At 48.4% G+C, this 20,668-nt stretch overlaps 1 protein-coding gene across 4 annotated transcripts in view; it reads right to left on the bottom strand.

Moving 5' to 3' along the window:
* Positions 1-2,789: 2,789 nt before the first annotated feature.
* UBXN7 (UBX domain protein 7) overlaps positions 2,790-20,668 on the bottom strand; it is a 51,090-nt gene continuing 33,211 nt past the window's right edge. For 2 of the 4 annotated variants that reach the window (XM_030574440.1, XM_030574442.1), the window contains exon 11: positions 2,790-4,723. In XM_030574440.1, coding sequence (XP_030430300.1) covers positions 4,562-4,723 — 162 coding nt within the window. In that variant the 3' untranslated portion in view covers positions 2,790-4,561. The other 2 variants (XR_004001879.1, XM_030574441.1) reach the window with 2 other exon arrangements.

The raw sequence follows: 20,668 nt of genomic DNA, 5'->3' as shown, positions 1-20,668 counted from the left end.
AACCAATTTTGAAGATTTCAATAACTCTATCCTGGGATAGGGGTTGTTATAAAATTGGATGGGTGGGGTTCTGTGGCCTGCCTTGTGCAGGAGGTCAGACTAGATGATCAGATTGGTCCCTTCTGACCTATGAGTCTATGAGTCTATGAGTGAGACCAAACAACCCAGTCATTTAGGTTAAGAGTCCTGCCTGAAGCTACACATCAAGTCCACTTCCAAACATTTGTTTTGCTAGCCCCTTAGATCACCACCTTCTCTTGCATGAGACCTTTCCCCAGCCCACTCCAAAGTAATGGGAGACCTTTCCCCAGCCCACTCCAAAGTAATGTGCATCTCAGCCTCAGTGTCATGAAACAATTTGACAAAGTTTTGTTTACATGGCACCTTCTGTGGCAATACAAAAAAAAAAAACCTCTGACCAGGCTAGCTTACATTCCTGCCAGTCAATGCTCTGTTCTATGTAGATCCCAGGTTAGATTCCCAGTCTCACTCCTCCAGCCTTCAAAGACTAGGACTGTCAGAGGCAATGCATTAAGGTTCTAAATGAGGAGAGAAGATCTCTCTTAACAGGAGCCTCTCTGGCCAATTACAGTTATGACTGACTCTTGGGAGTCCAAACTACAATGCTTTAGCCATACTATGTAGTTAATGTTTGCAATGTGGGTCTTAAGTCAGATGTGTATATGGGGGAACTTGGGACTTTGGCAGAGATGCAAAGAACTGAAAGATAAAGGACCCAACCAGAACAAGCACTAACTGCTTCTTGGGAAGAGACAAGCTACAAGGGCCTGGCACAAAGATCATGTTTTAGACCATGACCTGTCAGCTATTCAGTCCACAATTGTCAGAACCTACTCACAGTGTTAAATGAAGTAACTGAAAATAGCCATAGTGCAGGAAGTATTTTATATCTTTGAACCTTCTGTGTATCTAAGTCAGGCAGCTAGCTCGCTTTTCTAAGATGAAAAATTCTCAATGGGTGTGCACTGGTACAATAAGTGATCACCACCTCAGCTACTGATACTTAAAATTAAGGACCCATGCCACTGTGAGCGTCCTCAAAAAAACCCAAACCAAAAAACATTAGAAGCCAGTTTCTCTGAGGAATGGGTTTAATCCACCAAATACCTTTCTACTATAGTTCACAGCACAAGAGAAAGTAGTATGTTATGGATATATTTTTTATTATATTCTCCTTCATTTAAGGTTCCCTGGAGTTTTGACAGCTTGTCTCTTCAGATCTCCAGCTCAGTGAGCTCAGCTACCTTTCTTCATCAGTTTCTGGCCAATGGCTACTTTCAACTTGCTTAAAATCATGAAAATAAATTTGGGAGATTAAATGGCAGTTTACTGATCACTGGAGGAATATGCAAGTGTATTAGAAATTAATCACCCAGTAGGTAAGTACAGTTGGGCCACTGGATGGAGTAGAAAGAAAAGGCAGCTGACAACTGAGATCCCTCACCTCTCTCCCTGTCCAACAGCTGGGCTCTTTTTAAAATTGTTATTTGCCTAAAAATGAACTGGGAGCAAGCTGCAGGCTCCCAATTCAGCTTACATTATGCTAAAAATCTAGTGCAGAGCACCATTGCCAGACTGGATAAGAGGCAGATTTTCTTTTCATACCTCCACCACTAAAAAAAGTATGAATGGCTTCTTTTTAAAGTAGAATTGTTGCTTCCCTGCCAGACCAGACTGCTTGAGAGGTGGGTGGGCAGCTTTTAATATAACAAAGCTGAATTAAAAGCTGGTTCAGGACTCCAAATTCAGATTTTTAATGCAAGATGGCCAGTATAAGAGAGAGTCCCGCTCCTTGCAACTGAGCAGGAAGAGAAAGTAAAAAGGCGCTTTTATGGCTTTTGGCTGCCTTGCATCTAAAGTCAAAATTTAATTAAGAATGGGGTTTGGAAACAGAAGTTTCCCTCCATCCATTCAATGTAAAGTGTGTACAGAATTATTTAGGGAAATCATAACAGAGTGAAGATGTCAAAAAGGACCAACTACCCAATCAGAAAATGGCTCTGAACAATCAGCATCCCCCCACCTCCGCCAACCAAACAAACAATTTCACACAAGAGTTAGTGGAACTGCCAAGGCCCCCATTCCCATGTACATAAAGGGACATCAGGGGAGAGCCACAGAAACTTGCAGCCTTAATCAATTTAGTGGACAAGGAATAGCCTATGGACAAATGCTAGATACTAAGTCTTGGTGTTCTTAAACCTCAAATTCTTCAGACATTCACCAGTTGGGAAGGTGCAAATAGATTCATGCACACAAGTATCAGAGTTAATCATTTCAATTAGCCCTTGGAAGCCCAGGAAAGCATTTAGAACTAAATGATACAGACTACTGCTACACCTCTCCCTACACAGCCACATCTGAATTGTGTATTTTGTGGTTCAGAAGATTCTTCATTTTAGAAGCACCATTTTCCTTTCACCCACAAGCACCAGTGCACTCCCTTTCTCTCTGATTGTTGCAGTTCTCTTTCTGAAGTCAGTATAGTGGAGGAATAGTCCCCTTTGAGAACAATGTGGCAATGATCAGTTATCATTTAGAGTCTCAACATGTCACCTCTGATGTGACTCAACTACTGGACAGGGAATGGAGAGCAGAACTCAAAAAGTGGTAGCACTGAGTGCTTTTAGTCAAATCATCCGTTTATAAAGCATTATATAAATATACTTATAAATATTTATACAATTGTATAAGAACTCTCAGTTTTAAGGGCAAAGGACAGTTAGCTTGCAAAGACCCATAAGGAATAAACTGGGTCATTGCCATGATTTCCCATGTAACATCCTTTAATGTAGTAATGCAGCCTGGAGTGAAATTAAAGGCAAAGTATCTTGAAAAGTTTTATCCTATATTATATTCTTAGCCATCCACTTGGAAATAGTTATTGCCAGCATTAATTCCTTTCTTTGACACTGATGCCAGGAGATAAGATTTCCTAACACAATGAAGCCCATTGACATTGGGCGGGGGGGCACTAATCTTTCACGCTATACAAACTGCCAGTTTTGTCAGATTCTGAAGTTAACTCTGTATTTTTATGTCCAACGTGAAGCAACTTGTTTTCCTCCATAAATGCAGAATATGCTAACAAACTATCAGTTACAAAAGAACATCCTGAATCAGTACTAGTGTCTGTAAAAGGATGAGTTAGCAATTAAATGCTTTTGTCTCACTGCAGTCTTCTGTAAATCTTGAAAATGGTTGTGCTCAGATTCAGGGTAAAGTATCTCGATACACAGGAGAGTACATGGTGCAAGAAGCTACTTGGCTGCACTGTACGTTGCATTGTATGTTTGGTTAACTGATTCCTTAGTCATAATGTATGTATGGCTTACACTGACAGTTTTTATAGCTTTGAGATATATAAAGCCCAAATCATATTGACACAAGTTAGTTACCATTGCTTTACACAACACATAAAACTTTTGTTACAGATACAGAGACTTCAAGTCACCCTGATGATGTGAGCCAATAAAATGACCATTCTAACTTAGTGGAATGTCCATCAATGACAGGTTTTTTATATATAATTTATAATAAAAGGAATCTCTGCACTAGAACCTACCTTTCTTATCTTATAGCCTGACTGCTTTGTGAAAGCCCTATTGCCCCAAGAAAGTGAAATACCTAGGAAACAAAGAATCAAATTAGTTTTTAAGTTGTATGATGGCAAAAGTTTTACAGAAAGTTTGAGATTCTTACAATATCCCACCACCAATAAAGTCCTGACAACAAAGAGGCCATATTTTGGAATAGGAGAATAGATTCTGGAGGAGTAAGTTCTAACTATGAAAACAGGAGGTTTCAGCTCCACACCAAGCATCCAATTCCCATATCAGGCATGTTAAATATGTGCCAAATCCCCTGGCAGGTCAACCCTCACTTAAAACAAGAGGTCACCTCATCAGCAGGAAAAGAGGGAAAAATATGCATGTGTAATCTATCAAGCTTCCCCAGCCTGAATTGCTAAACATAGCTCACACCATATCCTTCCAGCATTTCAGTATTCTGCAAAGGACACGACAAGGGATCCTCACAAGGCTGTAAGGTTAATGGAGACCTTTTGTGTAGAAAACCAAAACCAAGAAAAACTCTACTGCAAATTACAATTTCTCTGTGTAGGGAGACAACTCAGTGCCTAGCCACATGGTATTTCTCAATAAAAATAAAATATATTAACAAAATAGATTTTTTTAGGGGTAGCAGTGAGAAATATCTGTTTGTTATGGCCATCCCTAACCCCAGCACGTTGGATGCACACACAACCCTTTTATTTTTAGAAAGGGATGTGCAGTTGTAGGAGGCATGTTCCTCCACAATTAGAGCATGATTTTTCCAAGCCCAAGGCTGGGAAAGCTCACATCTTAGCATTTTCATTTGGTCACAAGACTAGGAGAAAGGAGGAAGAGGGAGATGTGGCAAATGCCTGCCTGCCTGATTTCAGCTCGGTGATCCCATGAGCCCAGCTGCATACTTAGTACGTTGGTATCACAGGCAAAGAGGGGAGGGGAGGGAGGCTGGGAGAGCTCAGGCCATGGTGCTAATTCCTTTCCTGCACAAAGACAGTCTCTTGAGGGCACAGGCCAGCCTCCTGCAATGTGATGTCATAGTCCAGGTGAGAAAGCTTCCTTCGAGGGAAGTTGGTGAGAAGTTCAAAACGTTCATTAGGGTATCCTTTTGACTGGACATGCTTCACAAGAGCCTGAAGAAAAAGGCAGAAAAAAGTATTGATTTGCATCAAGTACAGAGACAACATTTTCTTTGAAATATTAAAAGTTTGAGATCATGGACGAAAGGGTATCGAGTGAGAAGTTAGGTAATAAAGGAGTTGTATTATGTACACATTTCTATAGCTCCCATGACTGCAATACTGGACATTATTAAACCAAACGGTCCCTAGCTAGTGAACACTTTAACAGAAGAGAAATAGATATTAGCATATTAATGCAAGCAAGCTGAATTTTGGACTACACGTTAAGACAAAATGGCACCTGCAAGAGAATCTTAAAATATACAAAGGTAGAAGCCCCTTAGTTGTTTATTGGTAGTCAATACTAGAAAGAGTTAAATGATCCTGTGAAACAAGTGACTTTTCTATGTTACTTGAATAGCACCATACTGAGTTCATCATATTTTACCTACAATTTACTCTTTTTCTTCCTCTCAAAATATATATTTCTTTGTAAACTGCCCTCATTAGCTCCTTTGCTTCTCTCCCTAGAATGGCAACATTGGTTTGTTTGTTTTTTTTGAGGAGGAAAAGAGGGGGAAAAATGTGTGAGGAAGAGATATCCAGCTCAACCAGTCAAACAGCAACAATGTGTCAGGAAGGGTGGATGAATGCCCATGTCAGGAGAGGAGGGGAAAGGGAACACTGTGTGTAGAACCACTGTGTAGAAAAGTGGACTGTGGAGAGAAAGGAATACAGGGGATAGTTAAAAGGGGTGCAAGAGGGAAGCAACAACATAGCAAACAGAAAAGGGGCAGAGGGAAAGGATAATAGGAAAGAAAATGCCACTTTTCAAGAACAGAAGAGAAAAAGGGAAATTCTTCTACACCCTCTTTTATTTAAAAATCAGTTGTTTGCTGCTAACATCTCCCTGAACATTTTAAGGCCAGCCCTGTCTGTACACCTCAAGCCACTTGGTAAGCAACAGACATTTCTTCTTCGAGTGATTGCTCACATCCATTCCAGTTAGGTGTGCGCGCCGCGCGTGCACGTTCGTCGGAAACTTTTTACCCTAGCAACTCCAGCGGGCCGGCAGGTCGCCCCCTGGAGTGGCACCGCCATGGAGCCCAATATATATCCCTGCCGGCCCGCCCGCTCCTCAGTTCCTTCTTACCGCCGTGTCGGTCGTTGGAACTGTGGAGTGTGGCATAGCTGTCCTCCACGTCCCTAGCTCTCCTAGTTATCTATCGTTTATCTCTAGTACTATTGTAGTTGTTAATTAGATTGTTAAGTAGTAGTTAAGTTAAGTAGTTTGTAAATAGTTCTTCGCGGGGGGCTTAGCCCTTCCTGGCACCCGGCGCCAGGCTCATGCCTGTTTCGCCGGGCTTCAAGCAGTGTGCGGCCTGCAAGAAGCCCATGCCTACCAGCGATCCCCACGAAGCGTGCCTGAAGTGCCTGGGGGAATCGCACAGATCCGACAAGTGCCGCATCTGCAAGGCTTTTAAGCCAAGGACAAAGAAGGAGAGGGATCAAAGACTCCGAACTCTCCTTATGGAGGCGGCACTTGACCCGACGGCTTCGCAGGCCATGATCTCGGCGCCGGCACCGGATCGCACCGGCACAGAGAAGACTCCCCGGCACCGACCTTCTCCGGCACCGGAGACAGAGCCAAGGCCGTCGAAGTCCGCTACTCCGGCCAGGCAGACCCGGCTAGAGCGCCCGGCCTCGACATCGGCCGCGGCGCCACCGGCACTGTCGACTCCGGGCCCGGCGGGTCCGTCGAGTCCGGTGCCGCCGAGCTCCCCCATGAGATCTGGGGTTGAGATGGTGGTCCCATCCACACCGGAGACCTTCGCCTCGGCTCGGGACCTCATAGCCCTGACTGAGCCCACTCGGCTGCCACCCCCGGTACCTCCGGTGCAGGTCGTGTCCAGAGGCAAGCCCATGATGTCGGCACCGTCTCGGGACTCTCGTTCACGATCCAGGTCCTGACGTCATGGTCGCTCCAGATCCCGCCGCCGCTCGCAGTCCCGGCACCGCTCCCCTCAGCGGTACCGGTCGCACTCGCGGCGCCGGTCGACATCAAGACGATCGCGGTCAGGCTCCAGCCGCCGATACCGGCACTGCGATTCCAGGAGCAGGTCCCGACGTTACTCGCCGCACCGGTCGACCTCCCGGCACCGAGCTGGTGGCAGGTCCCGGTCCCGGTCGACCTCCCGGCACCGAGCTGGTGGCAGGTCCCGATCCCGGCACCGAAGCGGCGCCCGGTACCGATCCGGATCCCGGCACCGTGACAGAACCCGGTCCAGATCCCGATCTCGGCACCGATATGACTCCCGGCACCGGTCCCCGGCACCGAGACGATCCTCCGTGCCGACCCGCACAGACCCTTACCATCCAGGGTCGGCCCCACCTTGGCCCTCTAGACAGCCGTCCGTATCCTCACAAATGGACAGCGGGTATGCGCTGGGCACCGACCGGCAGGCGGCGCTGTTCAGTGATCCGCCGCAGCAGGACCAAGGCCCGCAACAATGGGGATTCTGGACACCCTGGGCATACCAGCAGGCCCAGGGCCCCCAACAGCTCCCTGCTAGGCCGGCGACTGCGGAGCGTAGGGCTCCTGAAGCCTCTTTGTCTCGCCCCCCTCCCTCCCCGGATGGGGAGGAAGGGTCCAAGCAACAAGACTCCGCTTTGGCTCCTGAGGCAGAGGCGAGGGCTGAGGAAGACCCACAGTTAGACACTCTCTTGCCTGGGGTCTCCTCATCCTCTTCCCCGGATGAAGCGGTGGCTGGTACCTCCTCCAACAGCCCCCCCCCCCCCCCCCCGCTGGATCTCAGGGAGCACCGAGACCTCCTCAGGCGATTAGCTCAAAATCTGAGTCTGCAAGCCGAGGAGGTCTCGGAGATAGAGGATCCAATTGTCACCATCCTCTCATCTGACGCTCCCACCAGGGTCGCCCTGCCCTTCATACGAACCATCCAGGCCAACGCCAACACCATCTGGCAGTCTCCGGCCTCCATTCCTCCTACTGCCAAGGGCGTCGAGAGGAAGTACATGGCCCCTTCTAGGGGCTACGAATATCTCCATGTGCACCCGACTCCGTGTTCCCTGGTGGTTCAATCAGTGAACGATAAGGAGCGTCATGGCCAGGAGGCTCCAGCCCCCAAATCCAGAGAAGCCAGGCGGATGGACCTCCTCGGCCGTAAGGTGTACTCGGCTGGGGCGCTGCAGCTCAGGGTCTCCAACCAGCAAGCCCTGCTGAGCAGATACGCCTTCAATTCCTGGGTGGCAGCAGACAAATTTAAGGAGCTGCTGCCACAAGATGCTCGCCAAGAGTTTGCGGCCATCTTGGATGAAGGCAAGAAGGTCGCACGCACGTCCTTGCAAGCCTCTTTGGACACTGCAGACTCGGCTGCCCATACCCTCGCGTCGGGAGTAACGATGCGTCGCATCTCCTGGCTGCAGGTTTCCGGCCTTCCGCCGGAGCTCCAGCATACTATACAGGACCTTCCTTTCGAAGGCCAGGGCTTGTTCTCTGAAAAGACAGACCCCAGACTCAAGAGTCTGAAAGATAACCGAGTCATTATGCGGTCCCTCGGGACGCACACTCCCGTGACGCAGCGTAGACCCTTCCGGTCACAGCAACAACAACAGCGCAGGCCGTATTCCCAGTTCCGCCAGCGGCAGGACCTTAACAGGCGCCGCGGCAGGAATGGAAGGCGCAGGCATTCGGGGAACCAAGGGGGGCAGAACCAAGGCTCCTCTAAGCCCCCGCCTGGACCTAAGCCTTCATTTTGAAGGTGCGCCCGAGGGCGCAGTAACAGTTTCCCTAATGGATCCTTCCCCCCCCGTTTTCCAACCGCCTTTCGTTTTTCTTCCCGGCGTGGTCCCAAATAACATCGGACCGCTGGGTCTTAAGCATGGTGCAGACGGGATACCGCCTGCAGTTTGTTTCATTTCCTCCTTCCCGCCCCCCTTCCTCGTCCCTCTTCAGGGACCCCTCTCACAAGCAATTCCTTCGGCAGGAGGTGCAGACGCTCCTCAGCAAAGGAGCTATAGAGGCGGTTCCGGAAAACGAGAAAGGCAAGGGGTTTTATTCCCGCTACTTTCTGATCCCCAAGGCCAAGGGAGGCCTCAGGCCTATCCTCGACCTGCGAGAGCTCAACAAATACCTGGTGAAGTTGAAGTTCCGCATGGTATCCCTGGGGACCATTATCCCATCCCTGGATCCGGGAGACTGGTACGCCGCCCCTCGACATGCAGGACGCGTATTTTCACATTGCCATTTGACCACGCCACAGACGTTTCCTCCGCTTCGTTGTGGGGCCTCTTCATTATCAATTTGCAGTCCTCCCATTTGGCCTGTCCACGGCCCCGAGAGTGTTTACAAAATGCATGGCAGTTGTTGTGGCGCATCTTCGGCGCAATCGTGTCCACGTGTTTCCTTATCTGGACGATTGGTTGATTCGGGGCACGTCGGAACAACAAGTCTACAGCCATGTCCGCGTGATCACCGGCATGTTCGCAAGTCTGGGCCTCTTGGTAAACGCAGACAAGTCCACCCTGATTCCCACACAGAGGGTGGAATTCATCGGGGCCGTACTGGACGCCACTGTAGGCAGGGCCTTGCTGCCTCTGCAGCGGTTCCAGACCATGTCGGCGATCGTTCAACATTTGCGGACAGCCCCATTGACGTCAGTGCGGACATGTCTAACCCTGTTAGGCCACATGGCGGCTTGCACCTTTGTGACCGATTACGCGCGGCTCCGCATGAGGCCCCTCCAGTTGTGGCTCATCAATCATTACAGGCTGACAAGGCAGCAGCTAGACATGTTAGTCACAATCCCCCAGAGGGTATTAGATTCTCTCGGCTGGTGGCTAGACCAGTCCGTGTTATGTGCGGGTCTCCCTTTCCACCCCCCTCAGCCCTCGGTGTCCCTAACAACGGATGCCTCAGATCTAGGCTGGGGGGCCCACCTAGGCACCCTGAGGACGCAGGGCCTGTGGTCCCAGGAGGAGGTGGGGCTACACATCAACATGCGGGAGTTGAGAGCGGTCTGCCTTGCTTGTCAAACGTTCTGTCATCAGCTTCAGGGTCGCTGTGTCGCCGTGTTCACCGACAACACGACGACCATGTACTATATCAACAAGCAGGGCGGCACCAGATCCTCCTCCCTGTGCCACGAGGCGATACGACTCTGGGACTTTTGCGTAGCCCACTCCATTCACCTCAGAGCTTCCTTCCTCCCCGGAGTACGGAACACGCTGGCGGATCGATTGAGCAGATCCTTCCTGTCACACGAGTGGTCCCTTCGCCCGGACGTCGCCCTCTCCATTTTCCGGAGGTGGGGTTATCCCCGGGTGGACCTCTTCGCGTCCAAGGGGAACAGGAAGTGCCAAGCGTTCTGCTCCTTTCAGGGCAGGGAGCCCGGGTCGATAGCGGATGCCTTCCTCATCCAGTGGTCGACCCACCTGTACTATGCGTTTCCCCCGTTCCCTCTGGTCCACAGGGTCCTGCTGAAGGTGCGCAGGGACAGGGCTCACGTGATCATGGTGGCCCCGGCATGGCCCAGGCAGCACTGGTACATCATGCTGCTGGACCTGTCCGTAGCCGACCCAGTTCCCCTGCCCCTTCATCCGGACCTGATTACCCAGGAACACGGGACCCTCTGTCACCCAGACCTGCAGTCGCTGCACCTAGTGGCGTGGCTCCTGCGTGGCTGACGGGCTCTGAGCTGCGCTGCTCCACGCCGGTGAGGGAGGTGCTCTTGAGCAGTAGGAAACCGTCCACAAGAGCGACATATTCGGCCAAGTGGAAGCGCTTCTCCTGTTGGTGCGTGGAGAGAAATCTCCGCCCTATGGAAGTTTCGGTAACCGACATCTTAGACTACATTTGGTCCCTCAAAGGGCAAGGTCTGGCCATATCGTCATTGCGAGTCCACCTAGCAGCTATCTCCACCTTTCACCCGGGTGCGGATGGTTGCTCCGTTTTTTCTCACCCAACGGTGTCTAGATTCCTTAAGGGGCTGGAACGTTTATTCCCTAACGTCCGTCCCCCTGCTCCAACCTGGGATCTTAACCTGGTGTTGTCCCGGCTCATGGGGCCCCCCTTTGAGCCGTTAGCTACTTGCTCCCTGCTTTACCTCTCTTGGAAGACTGCCTTTCTAGTAGCTATCACCTCAGCTAGACGGGTGTCGGAACTCCGGGCTCTTGTGGTGGACCCCCCATATACGGTCTTCCACAAGGACAAGGTGCAGCTGAGACCACACCCTGCCTTTCTCCCCAAGGTGGTCTCGGCCTTCCACGTCAACCAAGAGATATTCCTCCCGTTTTTTTTCCCGAAACCTCACTCCTCTGGCAGGGAGCAGCAGCTCCACTCGCTTGATGTCCGTAGGGCTCTCGCGTTCTACGTGGAGAGGACTAAGCCCTTCCGCAAATCCCCCCAGCTTTTCGTAGCAGTAGCGGACCGCATGAAAGGGCTTCCTATCTCCTCCCAGAGGTTATCCTCTTGGGTAACGTCCTGCATCAGGACCTGTTATGACTTGGCCCATATCCCTACGGGCCGTGTGACTGCGCATTCTACCAGGGCGCAGGCGTCGTCGCTGGCTTTCCTCGCCCGTGTGCCCATCCAGGAAATCTGTCGGGCAGCGACCTGGTCATCGGTCCACACCTTTGCTTCCCACTACGCCCTGGTCCAGCAGTTGAGAGAGGATGCAGCCTTCGGAACTGCAGTGCTCCATGCCGCGACTTCTCACTCCGACCCCACCGCCTAGGTATGGCTTGGGATTCACCTAACTGGAATGGATGTGAGCAATCACTCGAAGAAGAAAAGACGGTTACTCACCTTTGTAACTGTTGTTCTTCGAGATGTGTTGCTCACATCCATTCCACACCCGCCCTCCTTCCCCACTGTCGGAGTCACCGGCAAGAAGGAACTGAGGAGCGGGCGGGCCGGCAGGGATATATATTGGGCGCCATGGCGGCGCCACTCCAGGGGGCGAGCTGCTGGCCCGCTGGAGTTGCTAGGGTAAAAAGTTTCCGACGAACGTGCACGCACGGCGCGCACACCTAACTGGAATGGATGTGAGCAACACATCTCGAAGAACAACAGTTACAAAGGTGAGTAACCGTCTTTTTCTAGATCTGACAACCATAGATGAAAAGCAGTGCTGTGTTCCTGCATAGAACAATGTTACCTGCAGGGTGTGAAACTGAGCTATTTATTGTACATTACTGCCCTCAAAACAGGCATCCACAGGAAATGCTACTATGAAACAATGTTAACACTTTTCTTTGCCTGTTTGAACCCAAAAGAGTGGAAGAAGGAAAGACATGGCAAATGAGAAGACAAGTATAAGTCAATCCTTTACGTGGAGCCAACACAACATATGCTTCTGGTCCATCCCCCCCTGCCCTACCCAACCTATCTAGGGAAGAGGGCAGTACTAAGAGTGCAAGCATATTCTGTGAACAATGGTGTGCAATGAAGCAATATCCAGACTGGTGAAAAATTAAAGGCTGAATAGTCTGAGTTTTCAATACATTCTATGTTAGTGTAATGGCAACTGCCATTAATTACGGTCTCCATTTTAACTTCAAAATGCAATTCTTCCTCAAACAATTCTTATGACTGTTTTGGACAACACTAACAAACCACGGAGGGTAAAAAACAATTCAGCATGGAAATAGCCATCCTGGAGAACTGTCTTTGGAACTTGGCTCTGATTTGACTGAAAGCGCTTGACAACTGCATAAGGATCAGCACATTTTGCAGTACACATTAAGTGTGCCACTACATAAGGCTGCCCATGCGCACAGCTAACTGTATAGTAAAACGTACTGAAAGGGAGAGGGAGGGTGGGGGGGGAAGTGCTGGACTCAGGCTAGAGGAATTTCTAGCTTATGAAAGCAATTTCTAGCTTATGAAAGCTTATGAAAGCAATAAGCTTCAAGCAAGTGCAGCTTGCCCCTTAAGAGCCTGCAGCTGACTTAAAATATTAATTTAGGGTAAGAATTCACTACTTCTTTAGTACACTAAGCTTAGATTGTGTTTTTGTTTATTTGCAAGGTAATCTGCTTTGATCTGTTTGCTATCCCATATAATCACTTAAAATCTCTCTTTCTGCAGTTAACAAATGTGGTTTGTGATAAAACAAAAACTATGTGGGAGTTATACCCTGGAGCAGAAAGCTGTTGTACATTTCCTCTCTACACTTAGGGAGCAGGCGACTTTCATGAGCTTATGCTGTACAGATCTCTGGCCAGTGCAAGGCAGTATAATTTTGGGTTTACATTCCAAAGGGTGGTGTGCTTTTGAGCAGCTGGGCAGTTCCTTAGCTGTGACCTCCCCATGCAGAGTTGATCACAGCAGCCTGCAAGTACTGCAGCTGCGTGTGTCCCTACCTATGTATATGCTGGTGAAAGAGCAAGCTTGGAGAGCGTGGCAACTTATCACAGCAGCACACTGTGATAGGAAGCCCAGGCTGGTGGGTCAGGGGGGCTCAGTAGTACCTCAGTTGGAGGGGGAACGCGCCACAGGTGTAAGTGACAATAGCCTTCAGAAGGTTCAAAGGACCTTAGCCAAGGTGGTAGAATTTGTTTTGTAACTGTATATTTTATTCTAATCAGGGAAAGTTATTAATCACAGACTACCAGAATTCATATGCACAAAAAGTATATTTAAGGCAGTACATGCAAAAGAAGGTTCCTTACTTGTACTGTAACTGTCCTTTGAGATGTGGATGCAGACATATATTCCACACCTTTTGGCCCAGTCACCTTCCTATGCCTATATAAGGGTGGCACCAACCTTGCCCTCATCAGATCTCTCCCACTGGAATCCAAGGCTAAAGACTCCAATGCAGAAAGGATGGAGAGTAGGTTGTGGAATACACATCTGTACTCACATCTCAACAAACAACAGTTACAGAACAGGTAAGTAGCTGTTTTTTATTTCTTTGAATGGTTGCAAATGTGTATTCCACTCAGGTGATTTACAAGCAGTAACTGAAGGAGCTGGGGCTCAGCATCTACCTAAACAATGACAACAGGGCTGCCTTTCCAAAGTTTGCATCTGATCTAGACGCAGTCATAACAGCTGCACTGAAGACCAGGTACCTGCTCTGCACATGCCAAATGTAGAAATGCTGAGGAATGTGACTGAAGCCACTTGGGCCCTTGTCAAATGAGCTACCAGTTTTTGTGGAGGAATAGACTGAGCTACTCCATATGCTGCCGTAATGTAAGAAGTAATCCATCTGCAGATTGTCTGCAAAGAAACCACCTGACCCTTCACCCAATCCGCATAAGACATAAAGAGCAAAGGTGAACAATGAAATGGTTTACTTCTTTCCAAATAGAATGCCAAACAATCTCACATCCAATGTATCAAGGTGCTGTTCCTCTGTATTCAAGAGCTATTTAGGAAAGACTATAGGCGAGTACATAGTTTGTTACGGTGAAATTGAAATCACTTTAGACAAACATTTCTTACATGTCCTTAGGGCCAACTTATTCTTGAAAAACTGTATGTACAGAGGTCCTGACATGAGAAAACCTGTCTTTTGTCAAAGAATGGACAGAGAACAGGTTGCCAAGGGCTCAGATGGACGTTCTGTGAGGGCAGCCAGCACCAAAATTAGGGTCTCACAATAGTGCTGTTTATCAAGAAGGAAGAGATCACCACCACCACCACCTTTAAAAAAAAATTATTTTTTTTTTAAATCTAGCCACAAGGCGTTATCCAAAGGAAATCAATTTTGTCTTGTCAGGTGGAACACCGAGATAGCCACTAAGTGGACCCCTGAACGAATTTAGACACACCTGAGGACTTAAAATGCAACAGATAATCCAAGAAGTCATGAATGAGTGCTGGCCTTGGCCAGATTCCTTGAGCTAGAGACCAAATTGAAAAACCCTTCTACTTGGCCAAGTATGTACTCATAGCAGAGAGCTTTCTACTGCGCTGCTTTTGAGCATTATTCTTCCTCCTCATCTATGTGTTATGGAATGGGATGTAGGTGGTCCAGCCTAGTAGTCATAGCAGGAGTCATGGTTAGTGGCGGAGCAGATGTCCAGGGTGGGGAATGAAGCCAAGAGTCAGCACCAGAGTCAACTTCCAATAACCAGAGCCAAGGGGTAAGCCAGAGTCAATGTCACAAGTCAGAGACTGAGGTTGGAGCAAGGACTGGTAACTGACTGGAGGCGAGGCAGGAACTAGAGAAGACACAAGGATCAAGCACAGAACAGGAGCATGGTGGGAACAGATTTGAAGAGAGAGGTAGGAGCCAGGAGCCAGGTGCAGAGCAGGAATCAGGAACAGGGTTAGGTGAAAGAGACAGGCACAAGCAGGGTCCAACACAGCCATAACAGGAAATCACCTTATTGCTCAGACAGACTTCCTGTGCCTCCTTTGGCCTGAAATAGTGTGGTTGGACCAACTGGTGGAGCTGGGTGATCCTCCAATTAGGGCTCCCGTGGGTAGTGTCTTGTCTGAGGCTATAGTCCTACTAGCTTCTCGGACCACCAGGTTTTGACAAACATTGGGTGGAGGCCAGGATGCAGCAGTCATCTTGGTTCAAGATCTGGGACATCACACATGCAGCATACATGCCAAGAGATGCAGACTGATCAGCATTGGATGCCAAATCTGTCTGACTGTGATATTGTGTTAGAAGGTTTGGGGAGGAGGTGAAAAAGTCTGGAAGGTTGAACAGAAACAAAGGTCCAAGAACCAACACTCATCACACCAGTTTGGCTAAGACAGTATCAATGTGACATAATCCAACTTCAGTCTGAAGATAAACTGGGGAATTAGCAGGAAGAGGGGGAAAGCATACATCATCTTCAGTCCCCAACCCACATGGAAGGCATTGGTTAAAGAGCTCAGACTGAGCCCTGCTCCAGACCAAAACTGACTGCATTTCTTTTTGTCTTTTGTTGCAAAACAGGTCAATTGCGAAATACCACGATCTCTGAACACCCTGTTCTTCAGAGACCATTCATGATTCTCGAAGAAAATTCTGCTGAGGTCGTTGGTTAACTGATTCTGAACATGGGAAGTGTGCCACTGTGGGGCTAATCATAGAATATCAGGGTTGGAAGGGACCTCAGGAGGTCATCACGTCCAACCCCCTGCTCAAAGCAGGACCAAATCTCCAGCCAATCCTCATCCCAGCCAGGGCTTTGTCAAGCCTGACATTAAAAACCTCTAAGGAAGGAGATTCCACCACTTCCCTAGGTAACCCATTCCAGTGCTTCATCACCCTTCTAGTGAAAAAGTTTTTCCTAATATCCAACCTAAACCTCCCCTACTGCATCTTGAGACCATTACTCCTTGTTCTGTCATCTGGAACCACTGAGAACAGTCTAGAACCATCCTCTTTGGAACCCCCTTTCAGGTAGTTGAAAGCAGCTACAAATCTCCCCTCATTCTTCTCTTCTGCACACTAAACAATCCCAGTTCCCTCGGCCTCTCCTCATAAGTCATGTGCTCCAGCCCCCCAGTCATTTTTGTTGCCCTCTGCTGGACTCTTTCCAATTTTTCCACATCTTTCTTGAAGTGTAGGGCCCAAAGCTGGACACAGTACTCCAGATGAGACCTCACCAGCGTTGAATGGAGGGGAATGATCACGTCCCTCGATCTGCTGGCAATGCCCCTACTTATACAGCCCAAAATGCTGTTAGCCTTCTTGGCAACAAGGGCACACTGTCAACTCATATCCAGCTTCTTGTCTACTGTAACCCCTAGGTCCTTTTCTACAGAACTGCTGCCTAGCCATTCGGTCCCTAGCCTGTAGCAGTGAATGGGATTCTTCCGCCCTAAGTGCAGGACTCTCCACTTGTCCTTGTTGAACCTCATCAGGTTTCTTTTGGCCTAATCCTCTAATTTGTCCAGGTTGCTCTGTATCCTATTCCTACCCTCCAGTGTATCTACCACTCCTCCCAGTTTAATGTCATCTGCGAACTTGCTGAGAGTGCAGTTCACGCCATCTTCTAGATCATTAATGAAGATATTGAACAACACCTGCCCCAGGCCTGACCCTTGGGGCACTCCGCTTGATACCGGCTGCCAATTAGACACAGAGCCATTGATCACTACCCGTTGAGCCTGATGATCTAGCCAGCTTTCTATCCACCTTATAGCCATTCATCCAGCCCATGCTTCTTCAACATGCCGGCAAGAATACTCTGGGAGATCATATCAAAAGCTTTGCTAAAGTCAAGGATTAACACATCCACTGCTTTCCCCTCATCCTCAGAGCCAGTCATCTCGTCATAGAAGGCAATTAGCTCAGTCAGGCATAACTTGCCCTTGGTGAATCCATGCTGACTGTTCCTGATCACTTTCCTCTCCTTTAAATGCTTCAGAATTGATTCCTTTGGACCTCCTCCATGATTTTTCCAGGGACTGAGGTGAGGCTCACTGGCCTGTATTTCCCTAGATCCTCCTCCTTCCCTTTTTTAAAAAGATGGGCACTACCATTAGCCTTTTTCCAGTCATCTGGGACCTTCCCCAAATAGCCATGAGTTTTCAAAGATAGTGGCCTACGGCTCTGCGATGACAGCTGCCAACTCCTTTAGCGCCCTCGGATGCAGCACATTCGGCCCCATGGATTTGTGCTCATCCAGCTTTTCTAAATACTCCCAAACCACTTCTTTCTCCACAGAGGGCTGGTCATCTCCTCCCCATGCTGTGCTGCCCAGTGCAGTAGTCTGGGAGCTGACCTTGTTCGTGAAGACAGAGACAAAAAAAGCATTAAGTACATTAGCTTTTTCCACATCCTCTGTCACTAGATTGCCTCCCTCATTCAGTAAGGGACCCACTTTTCCCTTGACTTTCTTCTTGTTGCTAACATACCTGAAGAAACCCTTCTTGTTACTCGTAACATCTTTTGTTAGCTGCAACTCCAAGTGTGATCTGGCCTTCCTGATTTCACTCTTGCACACCTGAGCAATTTTTATATACTGCTCCCTGGTCATTTGTCCAATCTTCCACTTTTTGTAAGCTTCTTTTTTGTGTTTAAGATCAGCAAGGATTTCACTGTTAAGCCAAGCTGGTCGCCTGCCATATTTACTATTCTTTCTACAGATCAGGATGGCTTGTTCTTGCAACCTCAATAAGAATTCTTTGAAATACAGCCAGCTCTCCTGGACTCCTTTCCTCCTCATGTTATTCCCCCAGGCAATCCTGTTGATCAGTTCCCTGAGTGAGTCAAAGTCTGCTTTTCTGAAGTCCAGGGTCTGTATTCTGCTGCTCTCCTTTCTTCCTTGTGTCAGGATCCTGAACTCTACCATCTCATAGTCACTGCCTCCCAGGTTCTCATCCACTTTTGCTTCCCCTACTAATTCTTCATGGTTTGTGAGCAGTAGGTCAAGAAAAGTTCTGCCCCTAATTGGTTCCTCCAGCACTTGTACCAGGAAATTGTCCCCTACACTTAACAAAAGCTTCCTGGATTGTCTGTGCACCATTGTATTCCTCTCCCAGCAGATATCAGGGTGATTAAAGTCTCCCATGAGAACCAGGGCCTGTAATCTAGTAACTTCTGTTAGCTGCTGGAAGAAAGTCTCGTCCACCTCATCCCCCTGGTCTGATGGTCTATAGGAGACTCCCACCACATCACCACCATTGTTGCTCACCACTTCTAAACTTAATCCAGAGACTCTCACATTTGTCTGCAGTTTCATAATCAGAGCTCTGAACAGTCATACTGCTCTCTTACATACAGTGCAACTCCCCCACCTTTTCTGCCCTGCCTGTCCTTCCTGAACAGTTTATATCCATCCATGACAGTACTCCAGTCATGTGAGTTATCCCACCAGGTCTCTGTTATTCTAATCACATCATAGTTCCTTGACTGTGCTAGGCCTTCCAGTTCTCCCTGCTTGTTTCCCAGGCTTAAGATAACTCGCTAATCATCCCGCATTTTCAATGAGACAGGAGTCCTCTACTCTCGCGCTCTCCTGCTCCTGCTTCCTCCTGGCATTCCATTTCCCCACCTACCTCAGAGCTTTGGTCTCCTTCCCCAGTGAACCTAGTTTAAAGCCCTCCTCACTAGGTTAGCCAGCCTGCTTGCGAAGATGCTCTTCCCTCTCCTTGTTAGGTGGAGCCCATCTTTGCCTAGCACTCCTTCTTGGAACACCATCCTATGGTCAAAGAATCCAAAGCCTTCTCTCCAACACCACCTGCGAAGCCATTCGTTGACTTTCACGATTTGACGGTCTCTACCCAGGCCTTTTCCTTGCACAGGGAAGATGGACGAAACCACCACTTGGGCCTCAAACTCCTCTACCCTTCTTCCCAGAGCCACGTAGTCTGCAGTGATCCGCTCCAGGTGATTCTTGGCAGTATCATTGGTGCCCACATGGAAAAGCAAGAAAGGGTAATGCTCCAAAGACATGATGAGTCTCGGCAGTCTCTCTGTCACATCGTGAATCCTAGCTCCTGGCAAACAGCAGACCCCTCAGTTTTCCCTCCTTGATGAAAGGTGCCTAAAAGAATTCACTTCCTGGCAAAGCTGGTTGAAGTGAGTTCCTCCTGCTTGTTCACATACTAGTAATAGTACCACGATGTATTAAGTATGTGAACAACTGTGCACGTGATCTCAGTCCGAAAGGCCTGGCATTCACTTTAAATGGCTCAAAGTTTCAAAATGTTGATATGAAGAGAAGCTTCCTGTTCGGGCCCCAAACCCTAAACTTTTAATGTCCCTAGATGTGCTCCCCAACCCATTGTGGATACATCAGTGACTGCAGTCCTGGTTGGAGAAGGGTGGGCAAAGGGAACACCCTGGCAAACATTGATCTGATTTCTCCACAATTCTAGGGAGTCCAGGATCTTTGGTAGCATCCTTAACGAAGCTATCAACTGACAATTCGGGAGATATCCTTTTCAAGCCTGGTTGAAATTAGTCTGACAATGCAATTTCATGTGCTGAACTATAAAAGTGCACACTGCCATATATCCTAGCAATCTCAGGCATACGCAGACTCTAGCTGAAGGGTGAGGCTGGAGGCACAGATGGATGACAAGTTATCTGAAATCTCTCAATCATCAGGAAAGCCTTCAAACTCGTACAGTCAAGCAAGGCCTCAATAAACTCTATTGTTTGTGCTGGCATTAATGTTGACTTCCCTTTCTTCAAAATCAGATCTAGCTGATCAAAAAGATGATGAGTGAACTGGACATGGCAGAGGAGTCATGTGTTGGCCTATCCTCACAGCCTCAAAGGGAGCACTGTGAATTGATGATGACGACGACCTGCCAGTACAAATCTCAAAACTTCCTGTGGGCTGGGAAAATTGCCATATAGAAGTAGGCAGCCTGAAGATTGGATCCCAATTACCTGGTATATTGCTCTCAATGTAGGAATCTCACCCCTCCCTGGGTTACCATGCAGAATCTCATTAGTTTGTTGAGACTTGGAAGATTGAATAGATCTCACCCCTCCCTTGGATCTGAGGATCAGGAAATAGAATTCCTCCTACCAATGCTGAAGGAGGAACTTCCTCTATAGCTCCCAAAGCGCACAAAGTCTGGACTTTGAGTGATGTCCCTGAAAAGGGATGGGGTAGGGAGGTAGGAATGGGAAATGAACATAAATTGGATGGCATAACCTAATCTCCCAGTGTGTAGGACTCAGTAGTTTCCCAAGGACTGCAGAAGTGAGACAGCCTGTCCCTGAATTCAAGGGATATAATGAGACTGTTATAACTGGAATGCCACTCTTGATATGCAAGTCAAATAGGCTCCCTGCCTGAAACTAGCAGAGAGTGGGCTGACTGATTAAATTGGACCCAGCGGGTTTTGTCCTCTGTGATTTATGTCCCTTTCTGGTGTCAAGTATCAGAGGGGTAGCCGTGTTAGTCTGGATCTGTAAAAAGCAACAGAAAGTCCTGTGGCACCTTTAAGACTAACAGATGTACTGGAACATAAGCTTTCGTGGGTGAATATCCACTTTGTCAGACGCACATCTGACA

This window comes from Gopherus evgoodei, chromosome 9 (genome assembly GCF_007399415.2).
Source record: "Gopherus evgoodei ecotype Sinaloan lineage chromosome 9, rGopEvg1_v1.p, whole genome shotgun sequence".
Taxonomy (NCBI): Eukaryota; Metazoa; Chordata; order Testudines; family Testudinidae; genus Gopherus; species Gopherus evgoodei.
The sequence above is the reverse complement of the archived record's forward strand: the minus strand, read 5'-3'. Positions and strand labels throughout refer to the sequence as shown.